The following is a 22,168-nucleotide window of genomic DNA, read 5'->3' as shown; positions in this document are numbered from 1 at the left end:
AATCCGGACATTTTCCGAAACGAGCAGAGCCCGGAGCGAACACGTTGCGCCGGAGAGGCAGGGCTCTGAAGCCGCTCGCCATTCGCGTCTCCCCGTGTACGGAAACTGTAGCAAAATTCAATTAGACACAACACACGAAACCTCTCCGGACAAAACTGTAACATCCTTAACTGTCGGATTGTTCGCTGCGTTCAAAAAGAAAGGAGAGGCCTCCTGGACACACCGCCAGATTATTGAATACTTTCTTTCATATTCACAGTCAAAAGAAGAATGGAAGCGAAACTTTTTTTTCCTCACCCTGTTGATGTGTGATCAGCATATTGCACATAATGTATTCATTACTGACACGGCACCCGTAGGGGTAATTAACAATACTTTGAAGAGTTCGTTTGTGTCTTCATATTAATAATTAGTATTTGGTGCCTATGAACTCATTCCCAGAAATCTCCATAGTGCATACCCAGGGCACACTTAGAGCATTTAGCAAAGAGGTCCTTTAAAATAAGATGTGTTGTGCAAATGTAGTTTATGCCTTCTTAGCTTTAGTTTCTTTTATCTGGCTATTTGATATGGAAATATTGAATTTCACATGCATGTTAGAAGACTGCCTTATAAATAATTAATGGCATGGTATCCTATATCAGCTTTACAAAAGTGTAGAACAGAGAAAAGGACTTCAGACTTCAGCACCGACCTGTGTCCTCAGAGAGTTACTATCTGTTGAAGCATTTTGCACTACTGAATAGGAAAGATGCATATTTAAGATTCTGCATATCTTAGCTATGCTAATAACTCTATATTATGACAGTTCTTCATAGGTTAGCTTTGTTATTATTGGTAGTAATAATACTGATTGACTTCATAATGCATACAAAAAGTATATAACCTGGAACAGTGACTTAATACGACAGTTTTTCCAGCGTAATAGGACGCAAAAGGAACAGAATCTGAAAATTCGACTAAAATCCACATACAGCAGTGCACTCTATCTTAGGTATTACTGTGTGGAGAAAAAAATACAGTTTGTTTTTACTGAAATGCAGAAGTCAAGGAGATTGTGAACAGACAACATTTAGCTGGTTTAACTCCAGTCCTGTACTGACAGGGTGCTGAGCCCACAGCTCGAGATGGCTCACTCTGAGGACCACAGCAAGGCAGCGCTGACTCCCTCTCTCCAGTTTACAAAGAAAAGCAAAGGCGAGAAGCGTGTGTCTTTCCCATCGGATGAAGAAATGGTGTCAGGCTTCGCTGAGCACAAGGACGTGTGGAGGGACGGTGAGCTGATGTCCTTTTTGTACCCTTTCGTCTCTGCATTCCCCAGACTGTAGATATACAGTAGAGAGGGTGTGTGGTGAAGTGGGGTGAGTTGGAATGTAAGATCTATTGGACATTTTCTGGCCACTCATTCTTCTGTATTTTCAGGTTTTAGCCCCATAAATCTGAATTCTACGAGGGTTATGACCAGTGTCCCCCAGACTTTAATTAACTGGTCATGTGGGATACTTTGCAGCTTGTCTTTTTAAGTACCCTGATATCTCTTGTTTTTCACAGTAAAATGCTGCTGCTGATGACATAGCTAGAACACTATGGTACTCATTATATTTCCACTCGCACCCCTTTCCTAATGTCAAACCACTTTTTTTCCACTGCTTTTAAGGACAAAACTATGTATTTCAATGGAATTTTATCCTTACGATAGCTTGACTGCACTACCACATTTTATTTTTAAAACACTGCTTTCTGTCCCTTTTAATTTTTTTACTGTAAGGAAACCACAGTTAATTTTTCTTTTGTGTCTTTTAATGTCTTTGCTGTTCCTGTTAGAATTAATATACCCTTATAAAATATGTAAATAGAAACACTTTTTAAAGATGGTCCAGATCACTATGTATTGATGGACAATCATGATTCTTAAGAATTAATTTACCTTCTTCTGTTTTTTACTGCAATTGTACTTCTATTGAATGTTTACTTCAGAGTTCTGAGCCTAAACCACATAGCATCTCCTTTGAAAATTCAGATTTTCTGACCACAATTTGTTCTCTAGGTATAATTGTATCCCATTTTACTCTATCTGTTCCATTTTTGTATTTATGTTTACTCTCTTTTCCGATTTAAAATACTTTAAATTGATAATTCCATCAAATTATGAAAAAGACTAAAACACATTTGCTGTGATCAATACATACTGTATCCTATAACTAATTTTATCAAGATTAAGTGAACACTGCCATTTTCCCGAGCCTCACATTAAATGTCTGCATTTACCTTTTGTAGTATTTACCTATATGCAATAATTTCTGCAGTCACACCAAAAAACAAAAAATCTCTCCAGCATACTTACAGCTATTTTATGGGGCAGGTAAATAAGCTCAAAAACATATTTTATTTCCCTAAAACTATATTCCAAAAGAAAAGGATTCAAGACTCTGGGTAAGTTTAACCTGACCTCAATGCTCTGGGACAGGACCTAAAGGTTACAAATCCTGAGGGAACTTGGTTTAAAAGAGCATTAAGAGACAGCTCCTGTGTTCTTTACTATCAGTATGCTTCTCCAAAGGACAGTGTGTACCTCATGAGATATTTCTTTGAGACAGGAAGCACTAATGGTCATTTATTTGTTAGTTGAGTGATTTTTTTGTTAACATGTCTCTAAAGCTGATTCACACAACCCTTGAGACTTCCTATAACTTTGGTTTCTCCTTTTTAAATAATGATACAAAACGGGGACAGCTTTAATCTAGATTAAGTTTTTAGTGAAAGCTCAGTCCCTGTTAAGTGCGTGTAACATATGTTTAGTGAGTAATGATGGAATATTTTTGTTTCAGTAGACAGCATCACCTTGAAAGAGATAATAGCAAACTATAAGCAGGGCTGTCAAAAGCACCAAGTGGAACCCAAGTCAATGATTCTGGAACAGCTCCAGGTTAGTATATAGAGCATGAATCTCTGCACCCATCCCCTGTTCAAGACAATGAGGGTCAATTCAGGCTGCTGTCAGATTTGAAGTTGATTTAATGTACCACACTGGTGAATTATAGTATGTGGTATGTCTATATTGCATATCTAATATTTCTATAACTTGGAAAAGCACAAACGTTCAACAAAATAATGACAAGTCAGAGGTGTATCTTACACATCTTAAACATCAAAACTACAGAGTACACTTAGAAATATATTAAAATCAGTTAATTAAAAAGTTTAATGAATTATCTTAATTACATTAATTAAAGCTGGTATGAGCAATTTTAAAAGGAAATGAGTATGGGTTAAAAGTTAAACCAATTAAAAGGTGGGTTAAAGGAAGAAAGTGAAGGGTTCAATTTTCATCTTATTTTACTGAGTTATCACGTACAGTATTAAGCACAAGTATATATAATGAATTTAATATCCGTCCTTTTAATTTGGCTACCCTCCTTTTTAGCATCCATTTGTATTCAGATACCATCTGTAAAAATAATGATTAGATCAAGGAGAATTATTTGTCAAAAGATTGATATAATACAGTATATCAGCTTAGATTAGGCTGATATACTGTATTATCTTGTAGAAGTAAACGATCCTGAATGAAGGGAAAAGTTTTGTAAGTGGTCTTCATACAGCAGTATAATATGTATGGCTTCTGTATGCTGCAGCTGAATGGAGAAATATTTAGATTTAGGCTGCAAGTGAAGTCATAATAAGAGTATGCAAAACAGAAATTGCAGCTTAAATAGCATATTTATTAAATTAGGTATTTGAAGGCAGGGTAGTCCCGTGAGAATGGCCTTGAAAGACTATTTAAAGCATTTATTGTACCCGTGGGCTTTCAGTTTCCTTTGAAATGTTTCAAGTAGATAAAGCAGTACTGCTTTTGGTTACATCTTCATAAGAGCGGTAAACAATAATGGGCTTGAACACAGGGCTCTGGGCCCTAGACTTAACTAAAGGCCTAACACCCTCAGAAGTTCTCTGCAGGGACAGATAAAGTCTGGAGTGTTGTGCTTTAGCTTCTGTGGCATGAAAAAAATTACTGTAATGGATTTACCACTAGAAGGCACCAAATTATATCAGAGAAGGGTTTGGGATGAGGGAATGGATTACTTATTAAAGTAAGTGATGCATTCATTGAAATTAATTTGCAAATTTACAACATCTACAACTGTATTTGGCCTAACGGATGTTTGTGTAGATGACTACTGCAAAAGCTGCTGTATATTTTGGAGTTTTAATTTCCACAGTCTTCATTAAATTACTAAGGACCTACAGTACAGTATTGATTCCATTCATCGACTTACTAGAAACTTGTTCCTTGTTATTTTTCACTTTTTACACATGTACTATAGTAGTATAGCATCAAATATGCATCCTTGTGCTTTTGTTTTTGAAAAATACTTCCGCTGATGCACCTGCACACATCATCAGTGATGTTACCTGTGGTCACTGGGAGTTTCAGGTCCTTCACCGTCACCCTCGCCCGGTGACTAGTCTGGGTTGGTAAAGCCCCAGGATGCATCCAGGTGACTTTGTTGCCCACGAGTCACTGCTCTTGATCCACAGCCATATTGAGGCTCTTTCTGCAGCGTGTATGTGGTTTTGATGGCCTTCCTCTTGATCACCCCTGTTAGGCCCAGAAGACTGTAGAAGACAAATCCTGTGCAGCCCACCTCAATGGCCTCACACCGCGCTCTCCACCCATTCAAATGACACTGGTCAAACAGATCTTCATCCTTTCATTAGCCTCCTCCACTGGGTCTTCCCAACAATACAATCTGCCTGAGTGTGGTCACTATGATGGTGTTGGGGAACCTAAGCTGCCTTCCTAGGTCGTCCTTCAGCTGCCAATCTCTCCCTTTTGCCAAGAAACCCACTGATACTTTGGGCTGTGGCTGCTGACCAGCTCTGACAAATGCAATGGCCCAATTTTCTAGGTGCTGATGTTTACTGCTTTTGATACCCCAGCTAATAGTGTCCGCTAAGTTCAAGCAACCTGGCACCTTAGAGATCCCACCCTTCTGCACTGACATTTCAATGTAATTGTTCTTAAGGATATGTCAAGTGCTGGGTTACAATGCTAAAAAATATCTTCTCCTCAGCGTTGAGCAGTGAAATGATCCTTTTCATTTTAAAATCAATCAATGCTTTTTGAGCTCTCATCTTTAGAAATACAGACACCCTCTCCCATCCTCTACTGTTGTGCCACTTTACCTCTCCACCGGACAACCTTCAAAATCTTCCGAAGCCCGAAAGGGAAGCTTCGGGCATCACCTGTACTCTTTCTAGAGTACTCCACTCAGGCCAGGTGCTGAGCTCGCTCTAGCAGCTTTGTCAGCCTCCTGAATCTCCTTCCAGCTGGCTTCTGTTTCATCAAAGTTGATGCCAGATCTTGCTGGATTTACTAAGCAGTCCCCGAGATCTTCTTCTCGTCTTTCATCACTGTGGGTATTCCACAGATAACAGCCAATGTCCTCTTTAGAACAGGAGAGCTGGCCGCTGCGCGTCCTCTCAAGCAACTGTTTGATAAATCCAAACAGGTTTGCAAAGAAGTAAGCTTGCTTTACCTGGCCCTGTCTCTCGCCCATCTCCTATGCCATTCCGCCCAACGCAGGGATATAAGCTTCTTCTGAGGATATTGCTTAACTCAGCCAGTGGTGTTCTCTTTCCTCACTTGCCTTTCAAAATTCTCAGCTCATGCCTTAAGTGCAGAATTTTGGCAGCTCTCCTGTTCATTGCAGAAGGAGCACTGGAGGTCTTCTTCTCCACTGTACCAAACCTCTCAGCGGCAGTGTTAACTATGATTGATTTCATGTTTTTACAAATTCTAGCAAAGCTTTCACATTAAGTTTGCCACCTAACTATTCCTTCATAATCACAATAATGTAATGGTATTGGTTCCACGACCATGTATCGCTACGATTTTAGTGCCCCAGATCCACAGAATACCATGAGAATACCTCAGCTACATTTTAAAGGGCAGGACTGCTTCTCTTAGTGCTGAAAATTATATCTTTTTTGTGTTGATTGACTTCACATACTGTGGTGAGTGGGTGGAAACAAGCCATGTTATATAAGAGCTGGGATTTTTAAGGCAGCAATACTCACTACTTGACCTGGATTTCATCAAAACCCCAAGTCAGCCAAGAATCTCAAATTACAAACATAATACGTGATAGAGGCTTGGTTTACTACTGGTTTCTTGCACCTGAATGGTAGAAACTCTCTATCAAGTGTTGGTTTATAACATGAAACTGGTGGATGGGTCAAAATTTAATCCAGAAAATAGTGCCAGGGAATTATAGATTTTATAGGTGATTTCAGATCCCCAGTGGCTGAAGAATTGAGAAAACCCTTGCACTTTAGACCATTTAAATCAATAATTGATTAAGTCATTAAGTGCTCACACAGACTGGAAACCAGGTTACTTCAGTTTCACTCTGGGAACAAGAGTGAGGATCACAATTCTTAAGGAAAGGGTTTTGTTTTATACTCCTATCCTATATATTCTCAAATAAAAGCTTGATTCTGAAAAGGCTTAACTGTCATATACTGTATGTATCATTCCCAAGGAGAAGCCTGCATTGTGCTCTGGTCTAAAGTGTGCTGTTAGTAACATGCATGGACCCTGAATACAGAAATGATGCAAAACGTCCAGCCAACCCAATGAAAAGCAAGTAATGGTATGTATATGGGCCAGCAACCGGGGAAAGGAAAGAAATAAATGGGACAAAGTATGTTTGCTGTGATGAACATTTTCAAGAAGAATGAATCATGATGGAGATGCAGTGCACAATATCCAAAGAACAATAAGAAAGAAGCTGATCCTTTGTCAGATGCCAGGAGGAGGTCCTTAAGCTGGCAGGAGAGGCTGGATGGTGTTACAGTATACAATGATGTTACTGGACAAAAACATCCAGCCGCAGATTGATGACAATGGAGATGCTATTTGTGTGTGGAGCTGTGAGGGTTTCACATTATACAGTGTTAAAGACCACGTGTCAGGTACTGCTGTTGCAGATCCTTGACAATCGGGATCTTTGTACTGTACATTGTGAACAAGTTTTTGAATACTATTTGAGATGCCACAACCTGACAAATACCTTCCATAAATGTCTTTAGAAACTAAATAATTTGGAAATTATGTACTGTACATTCCTTTCTTTTAATCTAAGTATAATATTAAAAAAAGCAGATTGGAAGTACAGACTTCTAAGATGCTTCTTGTAATATAACAGAATTTGCAGATGTCTTTGCAAATGAGTACAAGTACTTGCAAATACTTCGTTAAACATTTTTTTTTAGTGAGGAAATAAATTTGAATTTTCTCAATGCATGATCATTAACTCCTGTTTAATCTACTGACCAAATATCATAAATCATGTTTCCCAGATTGTTATTTTTTTCATGTAAAAACATGTGAACTTTGGTTTAATTTGTCCCTGACGTGACTTACTGTAAAAAGTCAATAATAGTGAGGCACAGCGTTAAAAAACAATGGTTCACATTTTCTTACACTTTTTTCTTCGTCTGATATTAGGCATAAAATAAAAATAGCTGACGGAAATCACATGCTCTTTAGAAACTAGGGCACTATCATTAATACGCCAGTATTATGTCTACACCAGTCTAGATTTAGTAAGCCGACAAAATCTTGGAAGCATTTAAATGGAGGAACTACTTTTTCTTATTGTGTTTGTAAAGTTCTGCTATACTGTATAAGAAACACAATAACCTGGAGATGCTGAGAAAGAGCGAAATATTTTTTTTCGGACTCTTAAGAAGAGATTGAGCATTTTGAATTTTTGATACCCGTATCACAACACACTGATTTTTTGTAATTTTGCCTAAATGAATTGCCTGACCTTTTGGAAAGATGTAGAGTGTGCAGGCAGCCGTGTGGAGGAGAGGTCAGGGCTCTCAAGTTGGAAGGGTGTAGGGTGAAGCCTGGGGCAGGCTCCACTGCTGTCCACTCACGTGGATCGCTCCGGTAGCATGCCATGCTGCACAATCGGAAGTCGATCTGGATGTGTGCACCAGCCAAATCCAGTCATAATGATGATTGCATGATTTCTTGTTTTATATGTATTATTAACACGATTGATGCGGATATAAAAGGGCTGCCGTGAGAAAAATGCAATTAACTTTAAATAAAGATTTCAAATTGCACGGCCAGTCATCTCATTCTTCTTTATATGATGTGAAAGAGCATGTTTGTTAGTGTTTTTAAGAAAGTGAACTCTTTACCTTGCCCACAGCTACAATACCCGAGTTTTTGCACCGGAGTAGTATGATTGACATGATGTTGATGGAAATGTCTGCGTTCCTTATGCTTCCTCACAAGAATGTCTGTAACAGAGAAAACCTGGAATTAGTGGCATGTTGGTGAATCATTTAATGAATAGACATCAGTTATTACTCTTGCCGATTATTCAGTTGAGTGGTCTGAAGAGAAATCAATTACCTCTACATAACTTCATTCTTTGTTTGAAAAAAAACCCAGTGCAAGACTGAGAACATGACATTTACAGCTTAAATTCTTAAGGTCAGACTCATTTCATGCGAGTGCTGTTTTGGCTGGGTATTACCCATGTGAGAAACTGCTTCAGCAATTGAAAGACCTAAAAATGGCAGCTGTTTTATATGCAAAATCTTTGCCAATGCACCACTGGTTTGTAGGCTCTGATTAAGGCTAATATCAGAATACCATGCCTAGGTAATGTTAGGTTTCCTAAGATTAATGCAAAATCTAGGTCTGTGAAAACTGACACAAATGTTTTCTAATGCTGAGATTTTTTTTCTCACAAATACTGGTTAACTACAGTATAAATGCTGATTATTGTTGCTCCATCCTAATGAATAGTCTGACAGAAGTCAATATCACTAATAAAAGTATCTTACAGTATTTCTGTGGCTTTTGTATTTAATAGAAAGTAAACCTTTACAATATGTATTTTAACATTTTTAATTTAATTTTAACAAGTATTCAAAATTGGTCATTTAAATTGATTTTTTGTAAAAGTCATCAATCAATTTTATATAAAGTTTGTGCTTTTTACAAATGCTAAAATGACACCCTCAGTTAGACTTGCTTTAGAATAGGCATTGAACATGTATTTCAGGGCATTGCCCCATCAATTTAATTCTTACATGTGTCGTTTATAGAAGTGAATGGCAGTGTTGCTTGAATATTTTTATTTAGTTACTGTATGTGGGATGTGGGTCCCCTCTCTGTATACCAGTAATTCGGATTCTAAAGAGTTTTAAGGCTTTCATTTGAGTGCTAAAATACGTTTAAAATAATAACACCAACAGCTGTTACTTGAAAGCTGATGCTTGAATAAAGTATTTAAGGTCAAAAAAACAAATTGTATGCCAAGAACAGTGAATTCTTATTTTCTTCAATTTAAAGATTAAAATTACCAGGCTTAGTTTTTAAAAACTGAAGAGTTTTTCAGTTAAGCTCAGTATGGTTATCTTGCTGTTAAAGATTTACATTTTGTTTTCTATTGGCAGACAGTCACTGCTTAGGTCTCTTTCATTCCTTTTGTATTTAAAAATACGAGTTCAGTGTGGGAGAAAGGGACACATTGAATTCCTTATGGTCATGTTGTGAAATTCTGTGAATTTTGTGTGCAGAAAAAGCTTGTAAAATTGATGCTGTGACGATTTTGTGAAACCAGATCTATTTACTTTCTCTAAAGCGAGTAGGCACCGTGCAGAAGACACTCATCTCATGCTCATGAAGGCAAAACAGCTGCTTGAAACTGAATGTCTTACACCTTCAGCAGACAAGACACTGCATTCTTCTGAGCTGATAAAGCGCTCCAGCTTAGGAGTCTTGTTCACTTTTTTAGTTTCAGGTTTTCTTTTCTAAGTATAATGATGCTATGAAAAAGACAAATCAATCAATCAATCAATCAATCAATCAATCAATCAATCAATCAATCAATCCACCAGAGACACTCAATGAAATGTAACTGCAATACAGAGCTACCCAATATGTTAACCCCCATTATCTGAAAGCAAGGTACTTCTGGCCTTTAAAACCTAAATGTGCTTTTTTTAGTGGGCATCCACTCTGACATTACTACAGTATGCACAGATTAAATGTATCAAGGAAGGAGGCAGAAGTATAAGATTATTTATCTATCTACTCTTACAGAATCTATCATGATACATATATGTTACTTCAGCCACTTAGGGTTACAACATATTTGACATGTAGTCCAATTATACCTTTTGCCTAAGAATGCAGTGTCTTGTATTTGAAATCGGAACCAATGAACAAAGAAAAACAGTGGAAATATTTTGAAAGTCAATTAAAATTTTGTGTACGTTTTCATTTTTTTAATGATAAATTAAGTTACTAATTTTGTCTATGCTCTTTCTAGACACTGCAGGTTTAATTGCTAATTGTTAACTGGGAATGAATACATTTGCATATTAATTAGCTCCCAATTTACATTTTTAATTTGCTGCCTTCAAAGGGTGTGAGATAAAAGGTCGTGTTATTTTAAATAATTTATGCTTTATTGCTGAAAAGATGCTGAAAGGAAATGTGCAGCTGATTTTAACCCCTGAGAGCTTTTACTGTATAAAGCACTCTGAAAATTATTTTAAAAATCTAATTAAATGAAAAAAATGAAGTGAAACAGTTCTTAACACAAAGCCACCCAGAACTGAAAAGTGCTTCAGTGAGTCTCCAGGATTTGTACAATGAAGTATAGAATGCACTGGAGATGGCTTTGTTCAAGTCAAGTACATACAGTAAGCTGCATTTCCAGGAACTTACAGTATATCTTTTTATAACTTTTTCCAGTGTTTTGCTATTTCCCTTCATTACACTTTGTTGTGTAAATTTTTTCAGAAAGTTAAGCAGTAAAGTACATTCAATTGTTCAAAATTAAAATGTTTTAGAATTCCCATTTTCTTTGTGGAAAACTATGCCTGTGAAACACACCTACAGTATTGTAGACCAGCTTCCTGTGAGGCACACAGTATTATTCCTGAATATATGGTTCCAGATGCAATTCAATCCTTTGGTAATTTATGTCCAAATTTTATTGTCCATCTCATTTCCTTCTGTACACTTCCTTTAAAAAATATATTTCTTTGTCCATTCTATCATGATCCAGATGAAGGTTTATTTCATGTTACTGTTTCCATTTGCTCAGCTTTGTTAGAGCTATTAACATTAATCACTATGCATTAATACATTTTACAAATTAGCTGGAAGTATGCTCAAGAACATTTTAAATGTATTACTAGAGTTTGGACTGCATGCTTTCAGAAAAAATCTTTAGTTCAGTAAATGTGATTATTAATATTGTATTTTTTCATTTCGCTCATTCATAGATTTACAGTTTATTCTTTGCCAATGTCTGGCCTCTGCACTCTCTGTCATTTGTTTTTCACTGTCAGCCGTGCTTCACGGAAGGTATAAGGCTTTATTTCTGCTCAGATGGGAAGAACTGGGACCCATGTAATGGTTAAAGAACCATATTTACTGACATGCGTCTAAAATGTGAGAGAGATTAGAAGCGTTTTTGCTTAATTGTCCAATATGTTACGTATTAGCGCAGACGTTAATGAGCCATGGAAAGCTGCCATCCCCTGACTGTGAGTCTTAAAGTGCTGCAACTCCCCTTCATGCTACAGAACTGGGTCCAGGGACATTGCAGTTTTTACTGGTTTATATGTGTTGATTTGTTGGCTTTATTTCTAATACTTGTTTTTTGTCTTGAAAAACACCTTGCATATTCCTGTAACCATGACTTTTCCAGCTGTTACCTCTCCTGTCTAGGCAAGGTCAGAGCGAGACGGTTTTAGTGATCTTCCTTTCTCCTGTCAAATCTAAAATTAAATGAAGTTATTTCCTCCTGCTTGTAAACAAATGGCTTAGCAGAGCCGGTGAAGAGTTTTTAGCATGTTCATTTTTAGTTGAACTTTTCCTCTTATAACATTTACACAGTATTGCAGTACTGAGGAACGGATATCCCTCTGAATATACTTCATAGTGTAATCTACACTTGCTAAAAAATAATTATTAAACTATACTGGAATTGTAAACAAAAATATTATGCAGATGAAGAGTAAAGTATAATACTGCCCCTTTACAATGGCAAAATATCTTTAAAATATGTACGGTATAAGCAAAAAACATGCAAAATATGTCTGTCAGACATCTTTACTTTACATAATAAGGTTCAACAAAAGGCTGCTGACGTGTCTTAAAATTATACTAAGTTACTACTGAAATCATGTAATGCTTGTTTTCAAGAGGGGAGGTTTATAGAGTCACTTTTATCATCTCAGAACAATTTTTCTTCAATGTTATGAGCTAGATGGGCTGAAAGGGCTGTTCTTAAGATTGTATAATTGCCAGGAGAAATGTTGTCCATATCAGCCACCCAGACAAATATGTCACCTGAGAGAATCTGTGATGGAGTTAAATGATATGGATGGAACAGCAGACAGCCAGAAAAATGCATCAATTGATGGGCAGCTGTTTTTAATTAGTATACAGTAGATAATTGGGCTGGGTTTTACCATAAACAATTAACCAAACGGGATAAATAATTTATTATTTGATTGCGAGAATATACAGTAAATACGAATTGACTATAAAAAGTCAAATTATATTTTCTTCATATTGTTATAGTTTTAATTATATAAATTATTGCTTTCTTCCTTCAATAACAATATTTTTTGTGCAATGTTTTCCATATTGCAATGAGGTGTTTCTGAGAAAATTATTCTAGCTGGTCCATTTGTTAAATAAGTAAACCTTTTGTGCCATTTTAATCTTTTCACAGTTGTATTTTATTTCTAAGGTGTTTGAAGCCACAGCTATCCCGAGATAACGTGAAACTGTAACCCTATGATCTAATACAGTGTGCTGCATGTACTGTACATCCACAGTATTAGCAGCTCTTTCTGTGCCTGTGTGGTACTATGTTTTCCATTTACATAAATGCAGGGTATTTGTAATTATATACTACATGAATTATGTGCACTTTAATATTAATGCAGCTTGTCTGATTTATAACTTTGAGGAATCTTTGAAAACAAAAACAAGCAGAACTACACAATTTTGTGTCTGTAACATTTGAAGGTGGAGAGTTAAATGTAAATGGCAAGATGTTGCAAAAGCCATCAACATCTCTGGCTTATGAATTTACAATGCATGTGTTGTCCCTCTGGTACTGGCATTATTCAACACTTAACTCTTCTGGCACAGGAGCTTGATGATTCTTTAGAAGACATTGGCGGAACATTTGTAGTGCATTCATTTATTTTTGTTCTGTAAAAATGTTTAAAACTTTTGGCTTGCTACAGCACAGAGCAATTGAAATCAGTAAGGCAATTCACAACAATTGCAGTGCTTCAACTTAAAAGCGAGTAAAGCAATAGTGCCCATAAATGATTAGATAAGAGATTAGAATATAGAAGAATAGTTCTGTATATGTCTTCTGCTTGTAAAATGATATCACAAGGGAAGTTACCTGTTTGTTAGTCTTTAGAGGGCACTGTGATTTGTTTTGACAAAAGCTCATCAGCTTTTCAATAAACAAAACAGAGGAAAACAGATATTGCTGAAAATACCTAATTTAAACAGTACCCATGAATTAAAGCATAAAACAAAAAGATTGTTACAAGGCCATGAGCCACAGGATAATTTTTATTTTTTATCCCATCCTTTCCTAAGGACAATATTAGTCTCTAGTATGTTTGGAATCCATTTCATATGGATGCATATTGGAATACATTTTATGATAATTTGTTTGAAACAGTAAATGCTGACTCTAGTCTATAGTAACATTTTCTCAGATATATGTGGTGGAAATATATACTGTATATACCTAAAGTTGACTGAAAAAGTGTTTGTTTTATATGACATTTTCTATCTTGTTTTACATGACACACAGGGCATCACAGATGTGAGTAACAGGGCCAGATGCCTCGATCTGAAAGGTACAGCTCTGGAATTTAAATGACCTCTGAAGAGTCTGATTTTTATCCACTTTGTAGAGGAGAATGCATTGGTATGACTGCTTAGATTTCTTTTCAACAGAAATGTATTATGTGACCAACACGTGTTGTGTGAAACAATAAATTGACAATAATATATAATATTTAATTTTTTCCTTCAAAAATGATGATCAAGTTTCTCTCTCACAATCACAAAAGTTATCGTCAAAACTGTAATACACAGCAGCTTTTGGTTTACTGTGGTGTTGTAAAAACTTGTTTAGGTCTCCACATGCTGTGTATGGTATGGAGATCTTAACATTTTTGATTTTTTTGTATGATTAAATTAATTAACTTGCGTCTTGTGGAGGAATCCCTTCAGCATTTTTGTATTTCTTTTTTGTTCAGTTTGGTCAGCATGTTCTTCTCATTTCGTTGTCACACAGAGATGACATCTGACTTTAAGCCTCTGCACATTATCTGTAAAAGGCAGAAGGGATTAGAAAATGGGATTTCAGATCCCTTCGTATGGTACAGTTAAGTGATTATTGTAAAATCATTTTATAAATGATATGCTAATGATGAATAAATTATTATCTACCAACATGCAGCTCAGAGCAATCTGGCACACTTACCAGCGAAGAAGATAAGAGTTTATGAGGAGAAAGGGTCCTTTTGAATATGTTCATAATAAAGATGGACTACTGTGTCCATCAAAGTGTTTCTCCAGGCTTTGTTTAAAAGTCATCTGTTTCTGAATAATCAACAGCTTCTTTGATTTTACTGGGAGAGTGGGAGAGATCTTGTTCATAGGCATGACTTGCATGTAACTAATTCTAGCTAAGACTCGTATGTACATATACTTTATATATATATACTCACTCCACAGGGGGACTTTGTGAAAAGTATTGAAAAGTCAGGCTGTTAGCGTTTGGAGATATTCTGGACTGCTATTATTCTGGCTTTGCAATTTCGTATAACTTTGATCTCTGTCTGAGATCAGCAATTTGGCTGCGCAGCAAACAATTGTAATTGTCTAAAGTCTGATTGCTTTTCAGGTGAACGATTAGATTACCAATCATGTGAGTCTCTTGAAGAAATATTGAAACTACTCCAGTTTGAAATCATCAACCTACAGGAGACTGAACTGGAGGAGAATGTAAGCACGCAAAAGGAACTGTAGGAGAGTCGGGTGTTTTATAGATTATGCAGTTTGATGCCCTCTTTGTTTGGTTTCACTTAAATAGAGCTTCTGCTTATTTTGATAATGCAGTAAAATAAATATTACATAAATTATACCCAATAGCAAACAAATATACAGTACACAGAGCCTATAGAATGTCTACTCACTGATTTCAAAGTGACACTTTTTGTGGCTGAACAGCCTGAAATCAAGATAAATTAAAACAGAATTTATTTTACCTTTATTTACACATTATAACACACAACCTACAGGTGAAAAACAAAAGCTCAAACATTTGAAAATGTAAATTTAGATGTCCAAAAATTAAACATGAAAACCTACACAAATGGGTTATATACACACATAAGTTATATGAATTGTAAATTAGCTCGTGTAACCAATTGACTTCCAAATCACACAAGCTAATTAGCCTCCACCTGTGTTTGAGTGTAGTGATTGTGATGATTTGAGAATAAAGTCTGCTGTTTTTGTAGGTCTTCTCTGCTGGGTAGTGCTTCCTAAAGTAAAGAGTCAAAATTGGCAACAAGAAGCTATCAAAACACCTCTGGGATAAGATGTGACAAATAAAGCACAGAGCAGGAGATTTCAAAGGCCTTAAATACTTACTAATAAGTGGTATATGGGCCCACCTAGATCTTACCTGGATCAGCAGGGACTTTCTCTGCAGCAGGGATTGGAACACTGGTCAGGACTGAAGGGAAATTGGATTAAGCAAAATACAGGTAGATTCTTGAGAAAACCCTGCTGCCCTGCTGAAACTGACAAGAAAGCTTACCTTTCAACATGACAATGACCTTAAGCACACAGCCAAAGCAACAGTGAAGTTCCTAAAGAACAAAAACATAAATGTCCTCAAGTGACCCAGTCACAGCTCTGACCTCAATCCAATTGGAAATCTGTTGAATGACTTTGATGGTTGCTGTCCATCAACAGTGCCCTCACCATCTGACTGAGCCTGAACAGTTCTAAGGAGGAATGGGCAGACACTGCCGAACCCAGGTGAGCTGCGTTGGCACAAACCTGTCCAAACAGAATTATTCTGTAATTCAAGCAAAAACGTGCTTCTACCAAGTACTAACACAGTTAACTCAATTATATAACCCCTTTTTCTAGGTTTACATGTGTAACTACTTATCAGAATGTTTGAGTGTTCATATTTCACTTGGAGGTTGTGTATTACAATGCATAAATGAAGGTAAAATAAATTCTGATATAAAGAGAAACTGCAGTGGCAATTTCTCAGACTGGTTATTAACAGTAACAAAATAAATTCATTGATGTTATAGAAAAAAAATACAAATTTTCAATAAAGCACAAAATTGTGAACTTTGTTAAAGTACTGTAAGTCACCATGTTATCGCAAACTCACATTCGAGTTCCCACAAATGCAACATGATTTGGCCCTTCCTGCTCACTAGTCTCTGAAATGACTAATCTACTGTGATGTACGAGTGAATAAGTACAGGGTGAGCAGCAGACACCTTGCTGGAGGAATGTTTCAACTTGATCTGGATGCAGACAGAGTTAACAAGTAGTATTTGTCATCAAACCATCTCAAAATCGAAAGCAATATTTCTATTGGATTAAAAAAGATGTTTTCACAAGCCTGCTTGTCATAGGGCGGAACGCGTTGCCTGATGTTTTGTTGCCTTATTCTGAATCACAAACATGGTGCTGCGCATACCTGGAAATTGAATCAATTTTGTGATGTAAATTGGTGGTTTACCCCTTCTAACCCCTTAAATTTAAAAATAGCATTGCAGTTCCCCTTAAATGTACCTTGATTTCAGACTGTTAGACCTCAAAATGTGTTACTTTGGAAAGGATGTTTCGACTCTATAGGCACGTAGTATGTATATATACATACGTACAGTACATGGAAAGATATATTGTATATATCTTATATTGTAGATATAATGTACTGGGCACATTAAAGTCACACACTTTACTAAGAATGTGAATGGGTCAGGTGGATTGCTCAGAATACACTTCTTTTCTCTGAGGAACAGCTGCAGTTTTCCTTCTGCAGTGGCCTTCAGTATTCGTATTGTTTGCAGGGGGCGTCTGCCTTGCTGGACATGATTCTGTACTATGAATCCACAGCACGTCTTGACATGTCGTCAAACACAAACATTGGGGTGGGCGGCTGGCAGGCTCTGTCTCACCTGCTCCAGAAGGTAAAGACCCGGAGGAACTGCACCACAGTGAGCCAGGACCAAATTCGGACTAGATTTTTACCAAAGGGCTTGTTTTTCTCTTATTGCAGAGAATATTGCAGTGGATTTATTCAAGGGGGGTGTTTGGTAATATGGTCAGAGTAGACTTAACAGAACCTTTAACATTTGGAATGTCCTATAAGAGTTCTTGGTAAAATTAGTAGAGGGTGTTGGGTTGTTAATAATATGGTAATAAAATCCAGAACTTTGGGTGACTTAAATTATTTTTAAAATTAAAATCAAGTATGATTTGGCCTCAGACACCAGAATAAAAAGCATTTAAAAGATATTCTGTGAGAGTAATAGCAAAATCAAACATTCTCACTCCAGTACAAAATTTCTTCCTGTCTTTCCAGTTCTTTTCATTATAAGCATAAAACATTTCAAAAAAATATTGACACTATTCATCCATTGAAATGTTTTTATGTGTTAATCCATTTTGCTCATCTAGAAATACATTTGGATGTTATTCTCCTTTGAACATATGCTGTGCTTGATGAAGAGGCAGTCAGGGTCCAGGCTTTGTGCTGTCCAAGCAGCGGCTGGTGTCTTGTGTGTTTCAGAGCCGGTGCCTGCGGAGGCTCGATGCCTGTAACCTGCCCCTGCAGGAGTATCCTGCCCAGAGCCTGTCCAGGGCCCTGCGCTGCAGCAGGCTGGCTGTGCTGCACCTGGACAATGCCTCCCTGAACGGCCAACCCCTCTTCACGCTCGGTATGCTGCCCCCTCCCGTGGTCACAACAGTGGCAGCACTGGCGACCTGAGTGACATTTTTCCGTGAACCTCAAGACAAAGACAAAACACACTCTAGTTTGTAGCGTAGAAGCACTGCAAGGAACGTTACACTCTTCGAATCTATATGGAGAAATACTTTCTTACTTTGACACTGGGTTCTTGCTGTTCATTTAAATCTCAAACCAGTATGCAGGTGATGCATGTTTGCTTGAGGGTAGGTCAGCAGGAACAGGACACATTGAAAGAGAAAACCACCTCTGACCTCTGTGAATTTCCCAGCCTGAGCTGGGGATTACAGGTCCTAATCTTCTGGTGCCACTTTAAACACCAGTATCCTGAGAGGCGCATCCTGCTGTGGTCAGAAACTTCGAAAATCGGCAAAGATTTCTTCTGCAGAGATTTTAAATACACAACTAACAATACTCTGTCCTTCTGGAAGATAAAAAGGTTCTTAATGAATCAATAAGCCCTGACTCAATGTTCAAACTCTCTACTTCTTTGTTATTAGTGCAGTGCTGTCATGCAAACTACCTAATCGTGATAAAATATATTTAGTAAGAACTTTTACTTGCACAAATGTACTTGCTCAGTACCCTTGTACAATTACTTGCGTGTCTTTTCCGTAAATACTAAGGCTGTAACTGCGATGTCAAACAAATGACAAAATAGCAACAAGGACACAGTCAAAACATGGCTACAATGTACTAATCAGCCCCAGTCAGGGTGAAAGTGCCCTGTAGCTGTGAAATGTTTTGACACTGATAAATTCTCAAGCCTGATGGAGGTGGTGTCATGGCTTGGGCGTTAGTGACTGCCTTTGGAACTAGATCACTCATTATTATTGATGATGTAACTAATCATCAGCTGAATTAATTCTAAAGATTGCAGAAGCTTTATGTCTGTTTATGTGAACGGAAATGCTTTCAGAATCATTGGGAAGCGCTTCACCTTGCAGCATGATACTGACCCAAAACATACAGCCAATGCACCAAGATGTTCATCAGGAAAAATAAATAATGAAAATCTAGAACTCGCCAAGTCAATCTTCTGATTAAATGGGAAACTGCAATTTTTAAATCAAGGGGTTAAAAGGAATCAGCATTGATGAGTGCATGTCAAACCATAATTAAAGTAAAATATACACAGTAACTTGTAAAACCTCCAATTTACTTCACAAAATAGATGAAATTTCTAGGTATGCGCAGCACCATGTTCTGCAATTCAGAACTTGACAACAAAACGTCTGGTGACATGTGTGGTCTTATTACATTGTAAACAAGCAGGATTGTGAATACATCTCTTTAAATCCAATAGAAATATTGCTCTTGATTTTGAGATGTTTTCCAACAAATACTGCTGACTTATTAACTCTGCATGCAGATCACATTGGAACATTTCTGCAGTGAAATTTCTGCTGCACAACCTGTAATTATTTGCTCTTACATCACATTACGTTAGTTATTACAGTGACTAGTGAGCAGGAAGGGCAACATTTACATCACAATTCTTACAAACTTTCACTCTTGCCCTGACCAGGCTAGACCAAGTGTTTGTGACAACAAGGTGACTTACAGTGCTTTCACAAAGTACACAATATTGTTCTGTACCATCAATGAATTTATTTTGTAATTGAGTTTGAATAACCAGTCTGAGAAATTGGGACTGCAGTTCCCCTTTGAATTTTAAATCTAAAATGCATCTTGCATATTGAAGAAAAAACTGAAGTCAGAACACTCCAAGTACAGACCAGAACTTAAACTGGCTACATCTCAGATGATCACACAAAGAGTTTTGCAAGTGCAATGAACACAGAGTTTTATACTCACTGACTTTTATACTCTGAAATTGACTTCAGTGAATGAATACTTACAAGCACTTAGAATCACTGTATGTTTCTGACCTAATAAGATCAAACTTATGCCTGGAAGTGCTGAAAATTAAAACATGTTATGCTTGTCATTCATATTAGTCTAATCATGACAAATACAAATTGCTCCACTGTAAAGCAAAAATTGCAGTTTTGACTTTGCTGTCCAAATACTTTTGGAGGGCACTCCAAAAAAATAAATATGATGTAAATAACAGCTCCTCTTACAAAGCACAAAATTATGAAAGCAGAAAAGCTTTTAAATGTCTTTACTGCACACAAAAAAGGCCAGATTCAGACTGAGCCCATAAAGCTCTGCAAGTTCAAAATGAAGCCAGCAGACAGAGACAGTTTGCGGGAGACTTTCAGAGCCTCGTATCCCATGCTTTGCCTGTCTCTTCCAAAAGATGAATGCCTGTGGGAAACAGAAGAGATTTATTCTCCACTTTTTAGAAATATTAACGGATTCCAATGACTCAAAAGAAGCAGGCTGAATTCTTTGTGTCTTATTGTTTTGTTACTACTACACTTGTCATTATACGAAGGGACAGATGCAGTTCACTAAGTTGGTAGTGAAAAGAAAGTTCCACCTGTGTTCCTTTCTTGCTGAGCCCAACAGTGCTCTGTGTAAGTTCAGCAAAACAGAATCTGTCCCTTTAAACGTGTCTTGATTCATTTGGTATTTTGGCTATGCACAGTGTCTTCTCTCTCAGTGGGAGACACGGGGGCTGATCATTGAAATCGATTTGTTGGGTTTGATTGCGCGACTTGGCGGCCTTCACAGTGGAGTCACCTGAATCAATTTCAACGATCAGGCCGTTTGGTTCCCACTGTGTGTGATGACAATGTTGGCATTCCGCATGCAACCAAAAGGCTTGATCAAATCTGCTGAATTGATCGGCGAAAACAACAGTGTGTGACCACCACAAAAAGAAACCCTAAAGACAGCAGTTTTCAGGAGCCTTTCATTGAAATGAAAAAAAAAAACTATCCTTTTAAGAGATGAAAAATGGAAGTTGTTTTTATTAAATATGTAATTAGGAAAAATTAAGATAAAACATCAATCAAATAGAGAATATTTCTTTCTATTGTCACTGTTTCGTAATCTAAATTTGATCATTTGCTTTTAAGTTCTTTTTGGAATGCTGGTCCTGTCAGTGTTCATCCACACATACTCAGTTAAGCTCATTAAAACTGCACGTTTTAGCCTTACTCCGTTTAAGATCCATATTCTATTTTACATCTGTTTTCAGAATAAATATGTATTGGATTTACAGCTGATAAAATAAACTGAGAAAAAGAATTTGTCACGATATTAGTTCCCCCTCCTTAAGGGTGCTCCAGCCCTATCACTCAAGACTTTATTCCATGCACCTGCGCCCTATTCCCTGCCCCCCTTAAAAGCCAGGCGCTGACGCTCTTCCGGGCTCTGCATCTGATTTCCATATCGTGCGAGTCCGGGACCAGGAAGCGCCTGGTCCCGTTAAGGTTTTAATCTCGGTTCCCGTTCCTGTTCCCCGTCCGCCGGTTCCGTCCCGGCCTTCGTGGTTTTTAATTCCTTCGTCGGATGGATCTCCTGGTTTTGGACTTACCCTTGCGTTTTGGATACTCTATGGATTACTCTTGGATCGTTCGCCTCGGCCACACCTCCCCCGTGCACCAGCGCACCTTGGACACGCCCCCTGTCTTCTGCCCCGTTTTCCTGCATGACATTTCCCTAGTGTTTCCCCACTCCGTCGGACTGTGTCGTCCGCATAGGGTCCGGAAAGAACTGTTCGTTACAGAATTCAGTCAAAACCATACCATTTACCAATACAAGTGCCATTAAAGCAAATCACCTTGATGGAGCCTTTATTTTTATAAATGTAAATGGAATATAAATCACACATTTATTTTGTGTTTTGACTCTATATTTCACAGTTTGTGCTCTGAAGGTGAACTGTGCCTTACAAGAACTGTACCTTGGAAACAATAAGCTTAACAGCTACCAGGATGCCATGCAGCTGGGAGAACTTCTCAAATATAACCACTGCCTCAAACTGCTGGACTTGAGTAACAACCTTATTTCAGATGCAGGTAAACAATCTGGTTTATCAAATGCCAATAAAGGTAATCACAAAGGCAATTACATACCTCGTTTAACATTTCAATTCATGATGTATACCATAGTTTATGTGATAGTGCACCTACAGTATCTACCTA

At 37.4% G+C, this 22,168-nt stretch overlaps 1 protein-coding gene across 2 annotated transcripts in view; it reads left to right on the top strand.

The window, feature by feature from the left end:
• The window catches only part of LOC148652991 (protein phosphatase 1 regulatory subunit 37), a 54,538-nt gene continuing 32,370 nt past the window's right edge, over positions 1-22,168 (top strand). Inside the window, exons 1-7 of one of the 2 annotated variants that reach the window (XM_088647399.1) lie at positions 1-1,275; positions 2,832-2,926; positions 13,905-13,950; positions 15,006-15,106; positions 17,209-17,328; positions 17,931-18,078; positions 21,887-22,042. In XM_088647399.1, coding sequence (XP_088503525.1) covers positions 1,128-1,275; positions 2,832-2,926; positions 13,905-13,950; positions 15,006-15,106; positions 17,209-17,328; positions 17,931-18,078; positions 21,887-22,042 — 814 coding nt within the window. In that variant the 5' untranslated portion in view covers positions 1-1,127. Of the gene's footprint in view, positions 1,276-2,828; positions 2,927-13,904; positions 13,951-15,005; positions 15,107-17,208; positions 17,329-17,930; positions 18,079-21,886; positions 22,043-22,168 lie in introns of both variants that reach the window. The other variant, XM_088647398.1, reaches the window with a different exon arrangement.

Source organism: Lepisosteus platostomus, chromosome 10, assembly GCF_059453375.1.
Source record: "Lepisosteus platostomus isolate fLepPlt1 chromosome 10, fLepPlt1.hap1, whole genome shotgun sequence".
In the NCBI taxonomy this organism is placed as follows: Eukaryota; Metazoa; Chordata; class Actinopteri; order Semionotiformes; family Lepisosteidae; genus Lepisosteus; species Lepisosteus platostomus.
Note: the sequence above shows the minus strand (reverse complement) of the source record. Positions and strands in the feature narration are given on the sequence as shown.